Raw genomic sequence first — 17,084 nt, forward strand, 5'->3', positions numbered from 1 at the left:
ATTAACACTTCAGTTTATAGACTTATTTCTGCTATTTGCTGTAATTTAGATTAAATTAGTTTTCTGTCAGCATGAATTTAAGTATTGCATCTTTTGTTTGTAATTTCAGTTCTCTTTTGAGATCTGAAAGTTTGGGAAAATCTTTTAAATCTTGGCACAGATTTTTCCATGAATCCGTGACACCAGCTCTGAAATGCAGATAGACTGAGCGGCGGCTGCCGCTGCTTCAGGGTGGGTTAGTGAATGCTCCATCTGGAGCTGGCAACGTCTGTGTTTGGGTTTTAGGTCAGCTCTGTTCAGCTGAGATTCAGTGGAAAATTAGTGAGGAGAGCGTGAAGAAAGTGTAAAAAAGCTGTGATGATTTCCCTAGAGGGAAATTCTGCAATTATTACACCCACTTAATAATTGTAAGGAATAAAAATTGGGTTATTACATTGGATGTTAAAAGAACTGCAATGTCATCCAAATGTACAAAGTGTTTTTCCAGCAATTGGTGCCATACTGTTAAGTCTGACAACATTATGTGGAGGGATTTCTGCAAAGGCAGATGTGTTTCTCATATCAAGTCAGATGCTTCATGAAGACACGAGTATGAACATTACAGCTTTAACTCCCACGGCGGTTCTTGAAAACAATATTTTTAAATGAAAATGACCAAAACAACAGTTCAGAGAGCGGGGCTCATACATATAACCAAATTCCTTCTTTTTCTAACTCAGATTAGTCAACTTTTGACTAATGTTTACAGAATATCTGCAAAGAATTTACTTCAGATATTTCTATTGAGGTCAGGCTATGGATGGATGGATGACATGTGGATGAAAGATGGATGGACACAACATTCAACATTTAGAGAATTAAACCAGAAATTATGTCTGGAAAGTATTTTTTCATGCCCATCCAGATCTGGAAAACACTAAAAACTCCACACTTTTCCAGGCTGCACAAGAATCTATTTGGCTCTATTTTCAATTTCAGCCAAATCTTATACTGGGTAGCAGAGGGGCTGGAGCCCATTGTGGTGACCACTGCAACATGGCCCAAACAATGAAGCAGAAAAAGAAGACCTTATCAGTTTCTCACCTTAACAAGGGTGCAGTTGTGAGCATTGGCGTCTATCTTGGCTGTGATGACGTGCGACGTCCAGTGTGCCAGCCAGTAGTCAATGGCAACCATGAGGGTGTGTTTGAGGAGCTGTGAGAGGAGGAGGAGAGTGAGGAGGAGAAGGCCGGCGGAGGACAGGTAGGTACCACAGGAGCGCCAGGGGATGGTGGCTCGCTGACGCATCACCTGCGACATATTGTCGTCATCTTCGCTGTCCAATGATTCCACTGGCATCAAAATGGAAATGAATTGAAAGGTCAAGGAGCTACCGTTTAATGTGGCATTTGTTGTACTGTTACACACTTTTTTTTAAACTTTATTTAAGTCGGCATATTTCTTTGTCTGTCTGACCTGACTAACATTTCTGCTTCTGCCCTTTATCTTCAGTTACCCTCTTCTTATCAAGTCTTTTCAGGCATATTTCTATAATGTTCCCCCATCATCTCCATAACAAGCTACTTCTAGGGCAATAAATAAGAAACAAAAAAACAGCAAAGACAGAGAAGACAGCTTAAAAAAGTACAGTCTCTTGTAACATATCCATAAACTTATTCAAATTTTGTCACATTACAATTACAAACCTCAATGTATTTTATTGGAGTTTTACGTTATAGAGCAAAACAAAGCAGTGCATAATTGTAAAGTGGAAGGTTTTCAATTTTTTCTGATAAAAACATTTGTAATCAGTCCACTTTACTCTGATACCCCTAAATAAAATCCAGTGCAGCCAACTGCCTTCAGAAATCACTCTGTTAGTAATATAATCTACCTATGAGTAATTTAATCTCAGTATAAATCCAGCTTTTCTGCTGATGTTTAATCAGGGTTAGGCTGTAAAACAATATTCTAAGCTTTGAACATCTCACAGGGTATTGGTTAATCAATCATCAGCTCCTCCATGGTAATTCTGAAGGAGCTGCAGAGATTCATAGCTCAGGTGGAAGGATCTCTTGACAGGACAACCATTAGTCATGTAGTCCCCATATTTCTATTTATGGAAGGATAGAAAGAGGAAGGCCTTTGTTGAAAGAAAGCCAAGATAAATCCAGTTTGCCACAAGCCATGAAGGAGAAACAGCAAACAAGAAAAGGTGCTTTTTCATATGAGACAAAAAAAAATCAAACCTTTAACCTACATGCAAGATTCTAGAGGTGCAAATCTGGTGAAGATATCCCTCAAAAGACATGCAGCTGTAAATGTAGGTGGTTCTACAAAATAGTGACTCACTGTGGCAGAATAAAAACACACACTATGCTTTTCTGTCTGCAAAAAAACATAAAATAAAAGAAAACCCTGGATGATTTTTCCTCAAACTTCACATTTATGTGCTACTTTGTGTTGGTCTACAGGTCCTTCTCAAAATATTAGCATATTGTGATAAAGTTCATTATTTTCCATAATGTCATGATGAAAATTTAACATTCATATGTTTTAGATTCATTGCACACTAACTGAAATATTTCAGGTCTTTTATTGTCTTAATACGGATGATTTTGGCATACAGCTCCTGAAAACCCAAAATTCCTATCTCACAAAATTAGCATATCATTAAAAGGGTCTCTAAACGAGCTATGAACCTAATCATCTGAATCAACGAGTTAACTCTAAACACCTGCAAAAGATTCCTGAGGCCTTTAAAACTCCCAGCCTGGTTCATCACTCAAAACCCCAATCATGGGTAAGACTGCCGACCTGACTGCTGTCCAGAAGGCTACTATTGACACCCTCAAGCAAGAGGGTAAGACACAGAAAGAAATTTCTGAACGAATAGGCTGTTCCCAGAGTGCTGTATCAAGGCACCTCAGTGGGAAGTCTGTGGGAAGGAAAAAGTGTGGCAGAAAACGCTGCACAACGAGAAGAGGTGACCGGACCCTGAGGAAGATTGTGGAGAATGGCCGATTCCAGACCTTGGGGGACCTGTGGAAGCAGTGGACTGAGTCTGGAGTAGAAACATCCAGAGCCACCGTGCACAGGCGTGTGCAGGAAATGGGCTACAGGTGCCGCATTCCCCAGGTCAAGCCACTTTTGAACCAGAAACAGCGGCAGAAGCGCCTGACCTGGGCTACAGAGAAGCAGCACTGGACTGTTGCTCAGTGGTCCAAAGTACTTTTTTCGGATGAAAGCAAATTCTGCATGTCATTCGGAAATCAAGGTGCCAGAGTCTGGAGGAAGACTGGGGAGAAGGAAATGCCAAAATGCCAGAAGTCCATTGTCAAGTACCCACAGTCAGTGATGGTCTGGGGTGCCGTGTCAGCTGCTGGTGTTGGTCCACTGTGTTTTATCAAGGGCAGGGTCAATGCAGCTAGCTATCAGGAGATTTTGGAGCACTTCATGCTTCCATCTGCTGAAAAGCTTTATGGAGATGAAGATTTCATTTTTCAGCACGACCTGGCACCTGCTCACAGTGCCAAAACCACTGGTAAATGGTTTACTGACCATGGTATCACTGTGCTCAATTGGCCTGCCAACTCTCCTGACCTGAACCCCATAGAGAATCTGTGGGATATCGTGAAGAGAACGTTGAGAGACTCAAGACCCAACACTCTGGATGAGCTAAAGGCCGCTATCGAAGCATCCTGGGCCTCCATAAGACCTCAGCAGTGCCACAGGATGATTGCCTCCATGCCACGCCGCATTGAAGCAGTCATTTCTGCAAAAGGATTCCCGACCAAGTATTGAGTGCATAACTGTACATGATTATTTGAAGGTTGACGTCTTTTGTATTAAAAACACTTTTCTTTTATTGGTCGGATGAAATATGCTAATTTTGTGAGATAGGAATTTTGGGTTTTCATGAGCTGTATGCCAAAATCATCCGTATTAAGACAATAAAAGACCTGAAATATTTCAGTTAGTGTGCAATGAATCTAAAATATATGAATGTTAAATTTTCATCATTACATTATGGAAAATAATGAACTTTATCACAATATGCTAATATTTTGAGAAGGACCTGTATAGCATAACCGCCCTATAAAAGAGATTGAAATAGTTGCATTGTGACAAAAAGTTCAAGGCCTATGAATACTTTTGTGAGGCACTATCTGCAGGCTACAGTTTCTCTACTCTACATCTCCAAGCAGATGCTCATTCCCATGGGGGGGTAAGAAGCTAATGAATGAGCTCCTGCCATTTCCCCACCCACAATGTAAAGTAAATATAACACATCACATGCAGCAAGCATTGGAGCATGAGGCTGCATGTCGTTGCCTTCTAGGCTCAAACATGCTGGAAGCACATAGGAAGCAGAAGGAAAACAAACTGAATGACTAGCAGGAGCAAAATGGCAACAATTATAATTACCTACAGTCATGCTTTCATTCAGCAAACTTTCAGGAGCAGGAGTGAGGAATGTTTTAGACATAAGAGAAAGAGAGGCATGACCACAAAGAATGATGATATTCTAAAATAGAGAAATCCACACTGCAGTTTGCTACCTGCATCACAATGCCACAATAGCTGCTTTGCTGTTATTTCTTTACCCAAACCATGCGTTTTCTGGCCACACCTGCTTGATCGAACGCAAGGACGGCACCTGCTGCCGGAGACATCGTACAAGTCCATCCCAGGGTGCCACCAGCACACGGAAGACAATACAGAGCACAGATAAAGAACGCAGCCTCTGTACCCCAACACCTTCAGCTTTTTTTAAATGACAGACACAAACACACAGAGACCCACAGCAGGAGGCTGCTGGGCTGAAGGTGGGGACATTTCTGAGTGCTAAATAGGTCAAAGGAGAGCCAAGAAGAAGACTGAGATTATTTAGCCACTTTTAAGTGTTTGCATTAACCATAAAACATAAATAAAAGTATTAGAAGTCACTTGGGTTACTACAGACAGAGAGGGGGTAAACATTAAAATAAGCTGGGGGAGTTTAAGCTTCAATCTAACAGATGCTTCTCAGCAAACACAGCAGGTGAAGGAAAATGACCTCCTGCATATATCACCCAGGATGAAATCAGAGAAGCTCAGACTGCAGTCATGCATAAATCTACTCCAGCCGGTTGCTCCCTGTCTCCTCTCACCTTCCTCGTCCTCCTCATTCCTCAGAGCTTCTCTGGAGTACATGGCCCTCCGTAGGTTTTTCCTTTCCAGATCAGTCATACTCTCCACCACAGTCTCCTAAAAAACAGAATAAAGAATGTTGTGTGCACACTTAAAGTAAAACATTTATTGAATCTTTAATATCTATTTAAATTTGATGCAAATGTTGGAATTTACTGTGGATTTCCTCAGTAAACAACAAATACAAGCTCAAATTATAGGCATTCAACCTTTTAAAAAAAACCACACCCATTTTTTTAGCCATGAACAAGCTTCTGGCAATTCAACCTGGATATTTAAACACCCTTCTTTACCACATCAATACAGTCTATATACATTGGTTGGTTTCCTTGCAGTGACTCAGCTTTTAAGCATATTCTGAATATTATTAAAAAGATTAAGGTCTGCTCTATCATTTCAAAACCAGTTTTAATGTGCCTTTGGTCATGTCAGTTCAAGTTTTAACCATCTAGTTGTTGATTTGAGGGAAAGTAGAAAACTTTAGAGGTAATCCTCCTGCTTGATTATTCCACCAACTTTGTGGATTGCACCCGAACGTCTAGCGGTGTAATAGCCCCACATCATGATGCTGCAACCACCATGCTTGATAGTTGGGGCAGTGTTCTTATGTTTGAAGGCCTCCCCTTGAATCATGCAAACTTACTCAATACATCAGTGTATCTAAATAACGCAATTGAGTGTGAATGTTTTCTCCATCCATGTTTGTCTTGTCCATTGGGCAGCTGCACATTTCAGTCAAGCCTGAGGGTGTTCAGTTTGGAGCAGCAGGTTCTTTCTTGGTCAGCACCCTCTCAGTCTGTGTTGATGGAAAACCTATTTCATCGTCAGCAGTGACTCTGGTATTCCAACAGTTTCCAGTTCATGTTGGGCTTAAGCAGTGTTATTCCTAATCATTCAAACCAATTTATTTTCCTCAGAGGCTGTTCCTACAGGACAATGATCCCAACCACACATCAGAACTGGTTTTGGAGTTGAACAATCAAGATAACATCCAGCTGCTGGAAAAACCATGACCTCAACAAAGTTGAAAATGTAGGGACTGTTCTTAAAAGCTCCATCTGTGGTAGGAAACAAACCATTTCAAATGACCTCTACCACTTCTGCCAAGAAGGTAGATCAAAACTCCACCCAGAGTTATGTCAGAGGATTCTTAAAGGCTACAAATAAGTATTTGGTCGAGTTGCCCCTTGTTAAGAGACATTTAAGCTAATATTATTTGGGGTATATGTATTTTAGCCTGAGTACATGATCCTTGTCCATCCAGTTCCTATTTTTAAATTAATTGAGGCTGTTTGCTGTATTATCAGTCCAGCCTGGAAAAAGAAAGGCAATAGGCAAAACCCAAAACTAATATGACAATCATGCCCATGATGTGCGTATGTAAATGTTGGGACCTCAGCCACGGGGACAACATAATAAGAACTTTTCTGGAACTTTCAAAATAAATCGCATTAACCTACTTACAGCACAGCCAGGAAAAGGGGTAACAGCGGACTTCCCGTGACATCACTGTTTGAATAAAAACCCCGCTTTTGCAACAAAAAACCGCTTCCACGCAGGTCCCCAGAGGAACTGGACGGAGGGACACAGCCCGCTAATGTCTCTTTGCAGACAAACAGACATAACTCTTCAAATTGGATCCAAGAGTGTCATATGATCACGCGATCATATGCACTAGGTTAAGTAGGAATTAATTGCTGTTTGTGTATCTTCATTCATGAACGGGGGTAATTAAGGTACGAGTGTGGCTTGACTTTTCTCTCTGAGGTCTACAGAATCAAACTGTGTTACAGAGAGTTCCCAGCAGAGACCCTGTCTCTACAAAGCCGAGTGGAGCAGTTTTCCTGGTCTGAACGAAGGACAACAGGACCGCATCACCGTGGTTACAGCAGTAACGTGCAGTTTGGCAAGCCCGGCAGAATGAGCCGCCCCATCCCACAGTTACGGAGGTTAGCTGCAAGTTAGGTTAGCTTAAAGTTCACTGTGGAAGCTTCCTTCAACTTCGTCGCCCGGACAACTTTTCCTCAGCACGGTTCACGTAAGAGGTTGTGTTTTGGGCAGAGGGAAGTAGTTTAGAATGAAATAATCTAAACATTTTTCGTTTAATGACATTTGGTTTTGTTTGTGTTGAAAACTCAGCCATCTTAGTGCTAGCAGATTATCTGCTCAGCACACGTGCTCAGTTTGTGTGTTCTGTTTGTTTTGTTTTTTTAAGTTGAGACAAACTTTATTTAAAGGGTGATTTTATACATAGAAGATCGGCCATAACGCGCCGTTCACGCTTATGCATTTTAACCCTTTTACTAGTGGTATTTTAAATGTGTGTGTTTGAGTCTGATGATAAGCTATAAGCTTCTTTTGTTAGCTCCAACGGCTAACAGCTAAAACATGTGCTTGCCTGCTAAAGATCATTTACCCAAAAAGGTTGTTAGTTTTCAATCTAGTAAGATAATATTTCCCTAAATATTATTTTACTAAACTTGATAACTAAGTAACACAATTAAGCCCATTTCTCAAAGATTTGGTTCTTATTCAAAATAATATTTCTTTAAATATTATTTTAATAAATGAAGGCAGCTAATTAAACACCTTTGAGAATTGGTCATCCAGAAGGTTGGTTTTATTCAGCAAATCTTTCCTTTAAAATATTATTTTATTAAAATAATATTTTATCTGATCTTGCATTGTGAATGGTTGTCTAAAGGTATGCTGATTATTGCCTAAGTTGGTTCCAAGACTAACTTGTCTTCACTTCCAGATTCTTCAAGATAATCCTTGGTTCTCAAACATAAACATAAACATTGTATGGTAAAGTTGCATCACTACTTCAGTCATGCTTTTCAACCATCTTTGATCAGCTTGTTTATATTGTACATAAACCATTAGTCTTCCTTATTCTTTCATTTTGTTTGGTAGTTTAGTTGGATTGTTTTAGCATAGTAAAGAGTTTGTTGATTGAAATATGTTTGACTTTGAGTTGACTTATTTTTGTTAATAAATTCTTGTATTTTAAGAAATTGTGTGAATTCATTCCATTTGTGTGCAGAGTTTTGCTTTTCAATAATGTCAGAGCTTGGCTCATCCCTTTCAATTTTGGGCTGGTATTCACAGGACAACCCTTAACAGACCGAAATATTATTTAATAAAATATGAAAGTATTAATATTAAATATTAAATAATATATTCATATTCATAATCACAACATAAACTTCTGATGAGGACTGGATACATTTTTTAGAATAAAATCACTTATTTAACTCTAACTTATTTCATTAGAGTTCGTTTGAGTTCCTGTGATTGTTTGCTCAGGAAATTCTCAAATTAAAAGACGTAATCTCTTATTAGGTGCTGATTCAGAGTCATTGAAACCCCATTAATACTGTGTATGCAGTTATTAATCACCGTCTTAAACTCCCGGTCCTGCCTGTTCATCAGGGTCTTCCACTGTTTGAAGAGTTCAGGTTCAGAGTTCTGGATATCCTTCAAAGTCCCTTCAGTCTGGATTGTCCCATCTTTCATGGCAATAATCTGATATGAATAAACACGGACACAGAGGCAGAAAGAAGAAATGTATCCTCATACACTTGACAGATATCTTGGTGATGTGCGGTCTATAAAATGTTTGAAGGAAAGAAGCCATTGTTGTGTTACCCAGTCAGCATGTGGCAAATACTGAAGTTTGTGTGTGACCAACACCACTGTCCTCTTCTCCTCCCTCAGCAGCTTGAGGATGCCATCCTGCATCAGATGGTCACTCAGGTGGATGTCTAAAGCAGAAAATGGGTCATCCTAAAAATATATAAGCAAATGTTTCAAAGTGCAAGAAAAACATCTGTTAGAACAAACAGTGGAACGCAAAGGTCTAACAAGTTTTCTTACAGGAATGACCTATATTTGGCTCCATTCATTGTCCCACAAATTCCCTGTCTATGCTTAAGAAAAGCATCCCCACAGCATGATGCCCCCACAACCATGTTTGGAGGTGGAGTGCTCAGGCTAATATGCAGTGTTAGTGTTCTACCACACATTGCATTTTGCATGTAGGCCAAAACATTCAGTTTTAGTCTCATTTAGAGCACACTTTTCCACATGCTTGGTTTGTCCCCTACATGGCTTTTGGTACAATCAAATGGGACTTGTTTTGGCTTTCTTTCAACAGCTTTTGATCCTATCATTCTTTCATAATGGCTATATTTATGGAAAACACAAATACTATGTGTCCTTAAACAGATTCTCCCACCTGAGATGTAGTTTCTGCCACTCCTCCAAAATTACTATGGGCTTCTTGACTGCTCCTCTAAATAATGGTGTGAGTTTAGGTGGATAGACGTGTTTAAGTTGATTTGTCGCTATTATATTCTCATCTTCTCATGTTTCTTTGTAATTTTTGCATTTTCAGATGATTAAATTGTGCTCTGTGAGAAGCCCCAGGTCCTGTTTTATAACCTAACTGTTTGTTAAAACAGTCAAAGCATATGAGTACTTTTTAAAGGCACTGTATTGGCAGCAGAAAAAGATGCAGGAATCTCAAATTACAGTCATATTCAATAAATTAAAATATGCGCTCCGACGAGGTTTGTTTGCCAGATTAAATGTACCTTTTAAAAATACCTATTAAGCAGGTTTTATGCTTTTCATTAAGTTAAATATTAAATATCTAATTTAATATTCTAATCGTAAATGTTGTTTTCATGCTGTAAGTGGAAAATCATCATAATTAACAGATATGAAGGCTTGAAAACATCAGTCTGCGTGTAATTAATCTATAAAACGTCTCAGTGAACGGAGTTACTGAAATAAATGAACTTTTCAGTAATATTCTAGTCTGTTGAATATGACTGAACATTAGATCATCCACTGTGTTTCACAGTAGGTGTGGTTTCTTCCTGATGAGCTTCAGTTTGTCATCTAAACAAACGGATCCATTGAAGCTCTGCTTTTGTAGACGTTCTTTAGGCAGACCGACATATCTGGGAGAGCTTTGGCAAAGACCATTCTTGTTCCATCAATAGTGAGGTCCAGTTTTGGATTTTGTTTATGTAGCTGCTTAATGTGGAGTGTATAGTGTGGGATAAAACCAACACTGCACTTTATGATTACATTAGATCAGTAATTCTGTCACAAATATAAAGAATATGGTGGCAATAAATAATATTTTAGTTTTTCATGTGACATTAGATATCTTACAGATGGGTAATATAAAAAAACACAAAATAAAAGCTGGGATGAACAAGGAAAACACTGTTTCCTATGATGATCCTATAGAAGGTGCTACTGGATCCTGAGTTAACGGTGCCCAGTGTGCAGCATGTTGTTACGTGTTTTCTGAGTAATTAGAAAGTGGCTTCTTTTAATAATCCTGAAAAAAAAGCAAAATAGATAGTGGAAAATATATGTCAAATGGAATAAAAATATCCTAAAAGAAAGTCCATCAGGATCTGACAGTTCAGAGTCATCTTCTCTAAGCTGAAGGAGTATGCTGCTATTTTTGTCATGCAGGACAGCTTCAGAAATAGAATCATATGAGTGAAAGCTCAAATACAAAACCCATCAACCAAAGTGATTCTCTAGATAAAAGCTTCTGCTCTGTTTCTATACAGACTCACCAGAAAAACCACGTTGGTCTGCTGGTACAAGGCTCTGGCCACGCTGATCCTCTGTTTTTGTCCTCCTGATAGGATGATACCCTGCACCAGAAGAGAAGGATCTCAACACAAAATAACAAGACAATGGATTCTGGTTATATTGTGTATATTATATCATTATTAATGATTTATTCCCTTCATTAGTAGTGCACAAAAAAGGAAATCAGTTAGTCCAGCTCCACGCAAGCAGAAATAACAAAACCTTGTGAACAGCAACGATGAAAAATGAGTTCCAGAGTTATATATTATGTACAGAATATTCAAAGTGGTACCGACCCGCTCACCAATCTCTGTCTGGTCCCCCTGTGGAAGGATGTCAATGTCTGGCTGAAGGGAGCAGGCCTCAATTACAGTGTTGTATCTGCAAAAAGACACAGAATACAAATGAGGGCAGAGATCAGCTGGCAGACAGAAACAAGGCTTCTGCTCTTTGTTGCTGTGCCAGCCAATGGTCATTTTAGTGATTTTACATCTCAGCTGCTGTTAGGTGCGCATAACACAACAAAACCTGAAGTAAATGCAGAAAAAAGAAGCAGCAGCTGCTGGGAGATGAAGAGGTCAGTCGAGTTGATTTCAACTCTACACAGAATGCAGGGGAGCGAGAAATTCAGTCCATTTATGTAATTTAAATTTAAAATGCAATCTAAACCTTACAGCCTACATTGTTTATTAAATGCAATCATCTTTACATGATCTGACTGCTGGAACCATATTAAGGTTATATGCAAATGACATAATGCCATGACCCAAAAAACAAACGTCTACAGGTTCTGGACCGTGTGGGCTGCTAAATCATTATGAAATCAGTACTTTAGCTTTAGGAGAGCAGCTTTGTTTCTAAATCAAGAATAATCTGTTAATTCTTTAGCAAAACACTAAGCTAGGACTTCCACAGATGCACTGCAAGAAGTACTCAATTTCTATCAAGTTTAGGACTAGCAGCAGGTCTGTATGCCAAGAATCTGTTCAGGAAAAGCCTGGGTTAACAGAAACAAATGGCCACACCGATGTGCCGATCAATTAAGACGTCAATTTATGAAACTAGCAATTTAATAATCAGTAAAATGCAAAATATATTTACAAATGTGTATCACTAATTATCTAATTTAAATTGTTTTAAGGTTATAAACCAAACTGATCAGTCACAATCTCAAAATCAAAATCTTGACCTTTCATCTGAGCAATCTCTACCACTTTAAAAGAAGCAGAAAACGATTTCTGTCCATTTCTCAGGACTAGAAGGTATTTAGCATCAATTAAGGATAATTCACTTCAACAGGAGAACAGCAAGAGCTAGTAACTGTTGAAATCTGGAATTAAAATTAATATTAGTCACATTTAGACCTACTTAAGTTAAAGAAATACACAAAAAGAAAGATAAAAAGAGAAAATATGACGAATTCTGTTCTTTTACAAAAATTAAAGGGAAGGTTTATGTGAGGCAATGAGAGTTCAAATAGTATCCACCTGATTAAAAATTTATCAACAGTTTATTGGTTTCTCAGCAGCCTAAAGAAAATGGGTTAACAACTTAATTTTAGGTTTAAAAATCTCATTTATTATTCTGGCAAATATCAAACAGAAATAATGTTGCTAACTATAACTGACCTAAAACAGGAAAAGTTTAATGTGAGTTAATCTCAGACAGTGATAAAAATATGGTCATGTGTCTTTTTATACAATGTGATTAAATGTCTGCCATCAGATGTACGGTTTTATATATTTTTTGAGATTATGAGGCACAATCTGTAGGAATAAGTTCTTTTGACTAGATCTAGGGTCCGACAAGAACATTTTGAAGAGAACTGAAGGGAGAGAAGCAGGTCTTTTAGGTATTTGCGCCCTACAAACAATAAATGATCCATACAGAAACTCGAACCAACTTTCGCATTGTTGTTGACATTGAAAATAACAGCCATCACCTCAAGAAACACAAACATGGTAAAACAACTGCAGCACAACCAGTGAGAACGTCTGCACTTGGCCAGATGTTTAATAGACCAAATATACAATAACAAAGCACACAGAGCCATTAGTATTTCATAAAAGGAAGGGAAAAAGAAAAGCAGTCCACTAGACCTGCAGAGAGGCAGCCTGTTGCCACAAGAGAAAGAAAGCAGGCTTTCAGTCTTTTGTTGTGAAATTCATGAGTGTGGGTTTGTGTGCTATTGGTGCTGTGTCTTGTGATTTTGGAGACACAGGTGGTCACAGCATGTATACTTGTGCAAGGACTAAGAGGAGAGGAGGGTGAATTACACACCCTTTGTAAAAATCAAATAATCCTCTTTCAAAGTGTTTTGCCTGTCAGGTCAAAAAGTGGCTTTCACTTATTCAGGTGTCGGCACCTTTAATTTAGTGCAGAGGCCACTGTGACAACAGAGACTGATTTCATTTAACATCTTGGCTTGACAGGTAGTCAAAACTCAGGTAGTAATTAATGAGTCTACATAGGGCATTTCTACTAATGTTCAAACGTGATCCCAGGTGTCAAGAAAAAAGCCCCAAGAAAAACTAATCGAATTAAATTGGCAGAATAATTGATAATAGTCATGAGTAGATCAGTATTTTCATGAAGTGGTTTAATTTTCTCAGATCACTGGACCATTTATATTCAAGGACAACATTATCTTCTGTAGCTTGTGCAACTTTAATCTTAGCAGCTAAACTAACATCCTCTGGAATTCCAATAAATTGTCCCAAAGTCTTAATTTCCTAACTTTAGATTTTTTAGCTTTTTCAATTTGTTAAATGTTAGCAGCTTATCTAACGTCTTCCTCAGTAGTTTTCTTATTTTTTTTTTACTTTTTAGTATTCAGTTAAATTCCATTCAGTTTATTTAAATAGCATCAATTCACAACACATGTCGTCTCAAGGCACTTCACAAAGTAAATTCAATCGAATCATACAGATTTCAAGTCAGGTACATACTTTCCAATTAATCCTAACTATCAAACAGTGTAGTCAAGTTTCAGTTTATTATTCAAAGTGGTTAAAAAGTTTTCTATCTAAGGAAACCCAGCAGATTGCATCGAGCCAGTGACTTGCAGCATTCATTCTTCCTGGATGAGCATGTAGAGACAGTGGACCGTCACTGGCGTTGACTTTGCAGCAATCCCTCATACTGAGCATGCATGTAGCGACAGTGGAGAGGAAAAACTCCCTTTTAACAGGAAGAAACCTCCAGCAGAACCAGGCTCAGTGTGATTTGTCATCTGCCACGACTGACTGGGGGTTTGAGAGAACAGAGCAGAGACACAAATTGCCTTTCATGCTATTTAAATAAATTAAAAGCATCAAAAACATTGTTCCAATATTCATTTCAGAGACTGTTTACATCTGGTGATACTCTACTCTAAGCTGCAATTCTGTTCAGCGCCACATTAGAAATCCTGTTTGCTATTCTCTGTGTTTAAAAAAATCTCAATGTGGTCAAAATTATAATAAATCTGACTCATTCATATATTTTGGTCTCAAATTGGGGTCCACTGAGACTTTCAGGTTGAAACTAAAGGCCGAATACTTGTCAAAAGAGACAATCGGGGAGCACAGTTTCATGACTATAAGTGTACAGATGGGGGATAAAAGTATACCAGGAGCTAGCATTGACTGTAGATCACTCTTCTGATTTGAACCAAACCATTAAACCCATCAAAATGTTTGTTCACAATAAACTGGAAGATGGATCCATGGTGAGTGCAGGTCTAATCCTGTTCCTTATTACTATTATTTCAAATTCAATTAAAAGTCTGTCTGTCTTACAGCAGATCTGAAGAAGCCTCTGACTGAAGACACGGTTGTTATCATTATTTAATATTATCCAGCTGTTCCTTAATGCCTGAAGAAAAGTTTTGTTTTAAGTGACAGAATCACTCAAATTTATTTTCTAAATTGCAGCTTATTTCCTCTGCTTCTTTTCCAGCTGAATGTTGAGATCTGGACACAATCAGTGTGTGGATCATGCATCTACACAGTGCATGTAAAACCTGGAATGCTGGGCCAGACTTGAGAAAGGGCTGATAACGGCATTATCTCAAGTTAGAGTTTTTTTGGAACCCCGAGGATTTTAGTTTTTCAATATACTTTATATAAAACTCAAAGGCCCATTTCAGGTGAGCTGTTATCAATTGTTAGACTTTAGTTAGAATGAAAAATACTCAAGTGTTTGAGAATCTCCGCCAATTCAGACAAACAAAACGATTTAAGTGCATATTCCACACCTCCTTGTTTTTTGTGATTGTGTTGCATCAACACAAAGAGGCCTGGAATAGTGACAAAAACATTTCGGGTCATTTTTTTGCATGGATGAATGCATTTTGAGAAAAGGTGCTGGTCAGTTTGGCCTATTTATTGGGGTACATCCATCCACCCATTGTCAATTCCCACTTATGCAGGGTCACAGGGGTGCTGGTGCCTATCTCCAGCTGTCATTGGGCGAAAGGCGGTATACAGTTCATCACAGGGCAACAGACACAGACAGAAAAGACAACCAGGCACACACACACACTCATACCTAAGGGCAATTCTAAAGAGATTTTGGGGAAAATCTTTTTACAACATAACCAACATGAAACCATCTGCCAAGGGACATTTTAAACTGACCAGGCATCAAATGACACCTCCTGATGTGTAGGTCTACCTCACTTTCAGTCTAATTTAAAGTGCATGAGAAAAATAAATTTGGGTGGGTAGGGGACCAAAACTTGCTGTAGCTCAGGGGTATCCTCCTCTATCCAGCCCTGCTTTGTTAAAAATGGTTTCCTTTTAACTCTGCTTTGTGAGAACTGTGATACACCTTAACATTATCATAGTTAGCCACAATAAGTGGGTCTGCTATCTCACATTTTTCTATTTTCCCCCCATAATGGTACATTTACAAAGTTGTCAAATGAAAATCCATTCCCACACCCCCACACGTCCATGACGATTTCAGGTTGGTCAGTCTTTGTCTTTAATTAGCCAAATGAACTCTGTTGTAATTGGAAGGATTTAGCCCACAAACACATCAAAGGTTAGACATCTCTTAGTCTTTTGATCAATTCTAACAACTTTTAAACCATATTTAGATATCATTAGATGTTTTTGTGTTGTTTTGTCAACTTTAACATTTCCACCAGGTTTTATTTGTGGTTAAGAGAAGAGGTCCTGTTATTTTCCTAACAGGCTGAGCTGCTGTGTATCCAAGTTCATCGGCTAAAACAGCTATATTCAACAGTTATTAAAGGGCTAATTTGTGTGTGCTCGTAAACAGCACTGGATTTTGCTCTAATTAACTGACTAATAAATACATAAAATGTCCAAAAGCAGTGGCTAAAAAGTATAATGAACACTAATACCCTGCAGGACTCCACTACTAGCTCAGTTGTTGCACAAAGGTGACATTTTCAGCAATCCGCTCTTATATGCAGTGCAATTAATGGGTAAAAAGTTGAAAAATACACACCAATAAACTTCTAATTGCAGATACACGCTTACCTTGATTTTATCATCGGCATCTCAAAGGTGATGTTTTCCACCACAGAGGTGTTCAGCAGCCAGGGCTTCTGGGAAGCGTAGGCCACAGGGCCTCTCTTCCTGCAAGATATTAAGTACACACACAGTTATCAAACAAACAGGATAATCTCTCCATTTCTGAATTTTACTGCTTAACGGGTCTTTTATGTTTAATAGATGGGCTGATGTCGAGGAGTTGTTCAAATCTCTGGATCACAGGGACTCCTCAACCTTAGAGGGTGACATTGCTTTAAGACATCTCTAGTCCTTAAACAAGTGGTGCAGGGATCATTACAACAGCATACAGATGTTGCAAATGCACCTTTTTATTATATATGTGTATATTGTACATTGTTAATTGTAAATTTGTATATTCTGTAATGCAAAAACAAAACCAAAGAGCAAAGTGTACCGGAGTCAAATTCCTTGTTTGTATGTACAAACTTGGCAATAAAGCTGATTCTGATTAGATGCTGTGGGGTGTTTGTGCAGTCAATATATAGCTGAGGGTCAGGGCCAGGTAGGCATGCAGAGAGAACGGCAGGTGGGTTTCCAGATAAGCCTGAGTGCTGCTTTCAGCTTTTAATGATGATGTGTCTCCATGAGGACAGGCTGTCCTGTTTGGGCTCACCTGATGTCCTGGTCCCCTGCTGCATATCTGTCTGTGGGACTGCAGGGAAAATGTCAAACACATGACAACACTGAAACATTAGGCAGACAATAAATGATTGACTTCACCGTGTATATGCAATGATTAACAAAAAACAAACGCAGACC

At 38.7% G+C, this 17,084-nt stretch overlaps 1 protein-coding gene across 1 annotated transcript in view; it reads right to left on the reverse strand.

The window, feature by feature from the left end:
* abcc8 (ATP-binding cassette, sub-family C (CFTR/MRP), member 8) overlaps nucleotides 1-17,084 on the reverse strand; it is a 97,088-nt gene that overhangs the window by 20,260 nt on the left and 59,744 nt on the right. The window contains exons 19-26 of the mRNA XM_047392076.1: nucleotides 16,939-16,977; nucleotides 16,290-16,388; nucleotides 11,094-11,178; nucleotides 10,779-10,859; nucleotides 8,824-8,961; nucleotides 8,575-8,700; nucleotides 5,133-5,229; nucleotides 1,084-1,331 (exon numbers count right to left, since the gene is read on the reverse strand). Of these exons, the coding sequence (XP_047248032.1) occupies nucleotides 1,084-1,331; nucleotides 5,133-5,229; nucleotides 8,575-8,700; nucleotides 8,824-8,961; nucleotides 10,779-10,859; nucleotides 11,094-11,178; nucleotides 16,290-16,388; nucleotides 16,939-16,977 (913 nt within the window). The remainder of the gene's footprint in view (nucleotides 1-1,083; nucleotides 1,332-5,132; nucleotides 5,230-8,574; nucleotides 8,701-8,823; nucleotides 8,962-10,778; nucleotides 10,860-11,093; nucleotides 11,179-16,289; nucleotides 16,389-16,938; nucleotides 16,978-17,084) is intronic.

This window comes from Girardinichthys multiradiatus, chromosome 2 (assembly GCF_021462225.1).
Source record: "Girardinichthys multiradiatus isolate DD_20200921_A chromosome 2, DD_fGirMul_XY1, whole genome shotgun sequence".
NCBI classification, from domain to species: domain Eukaryota; kingdom Metazoa; phylum Chordata; class Actinopteri; order Cyprinodontiformes; family Goodeidae; genus Girardinichthys; species Girardinichthys multiradiatus.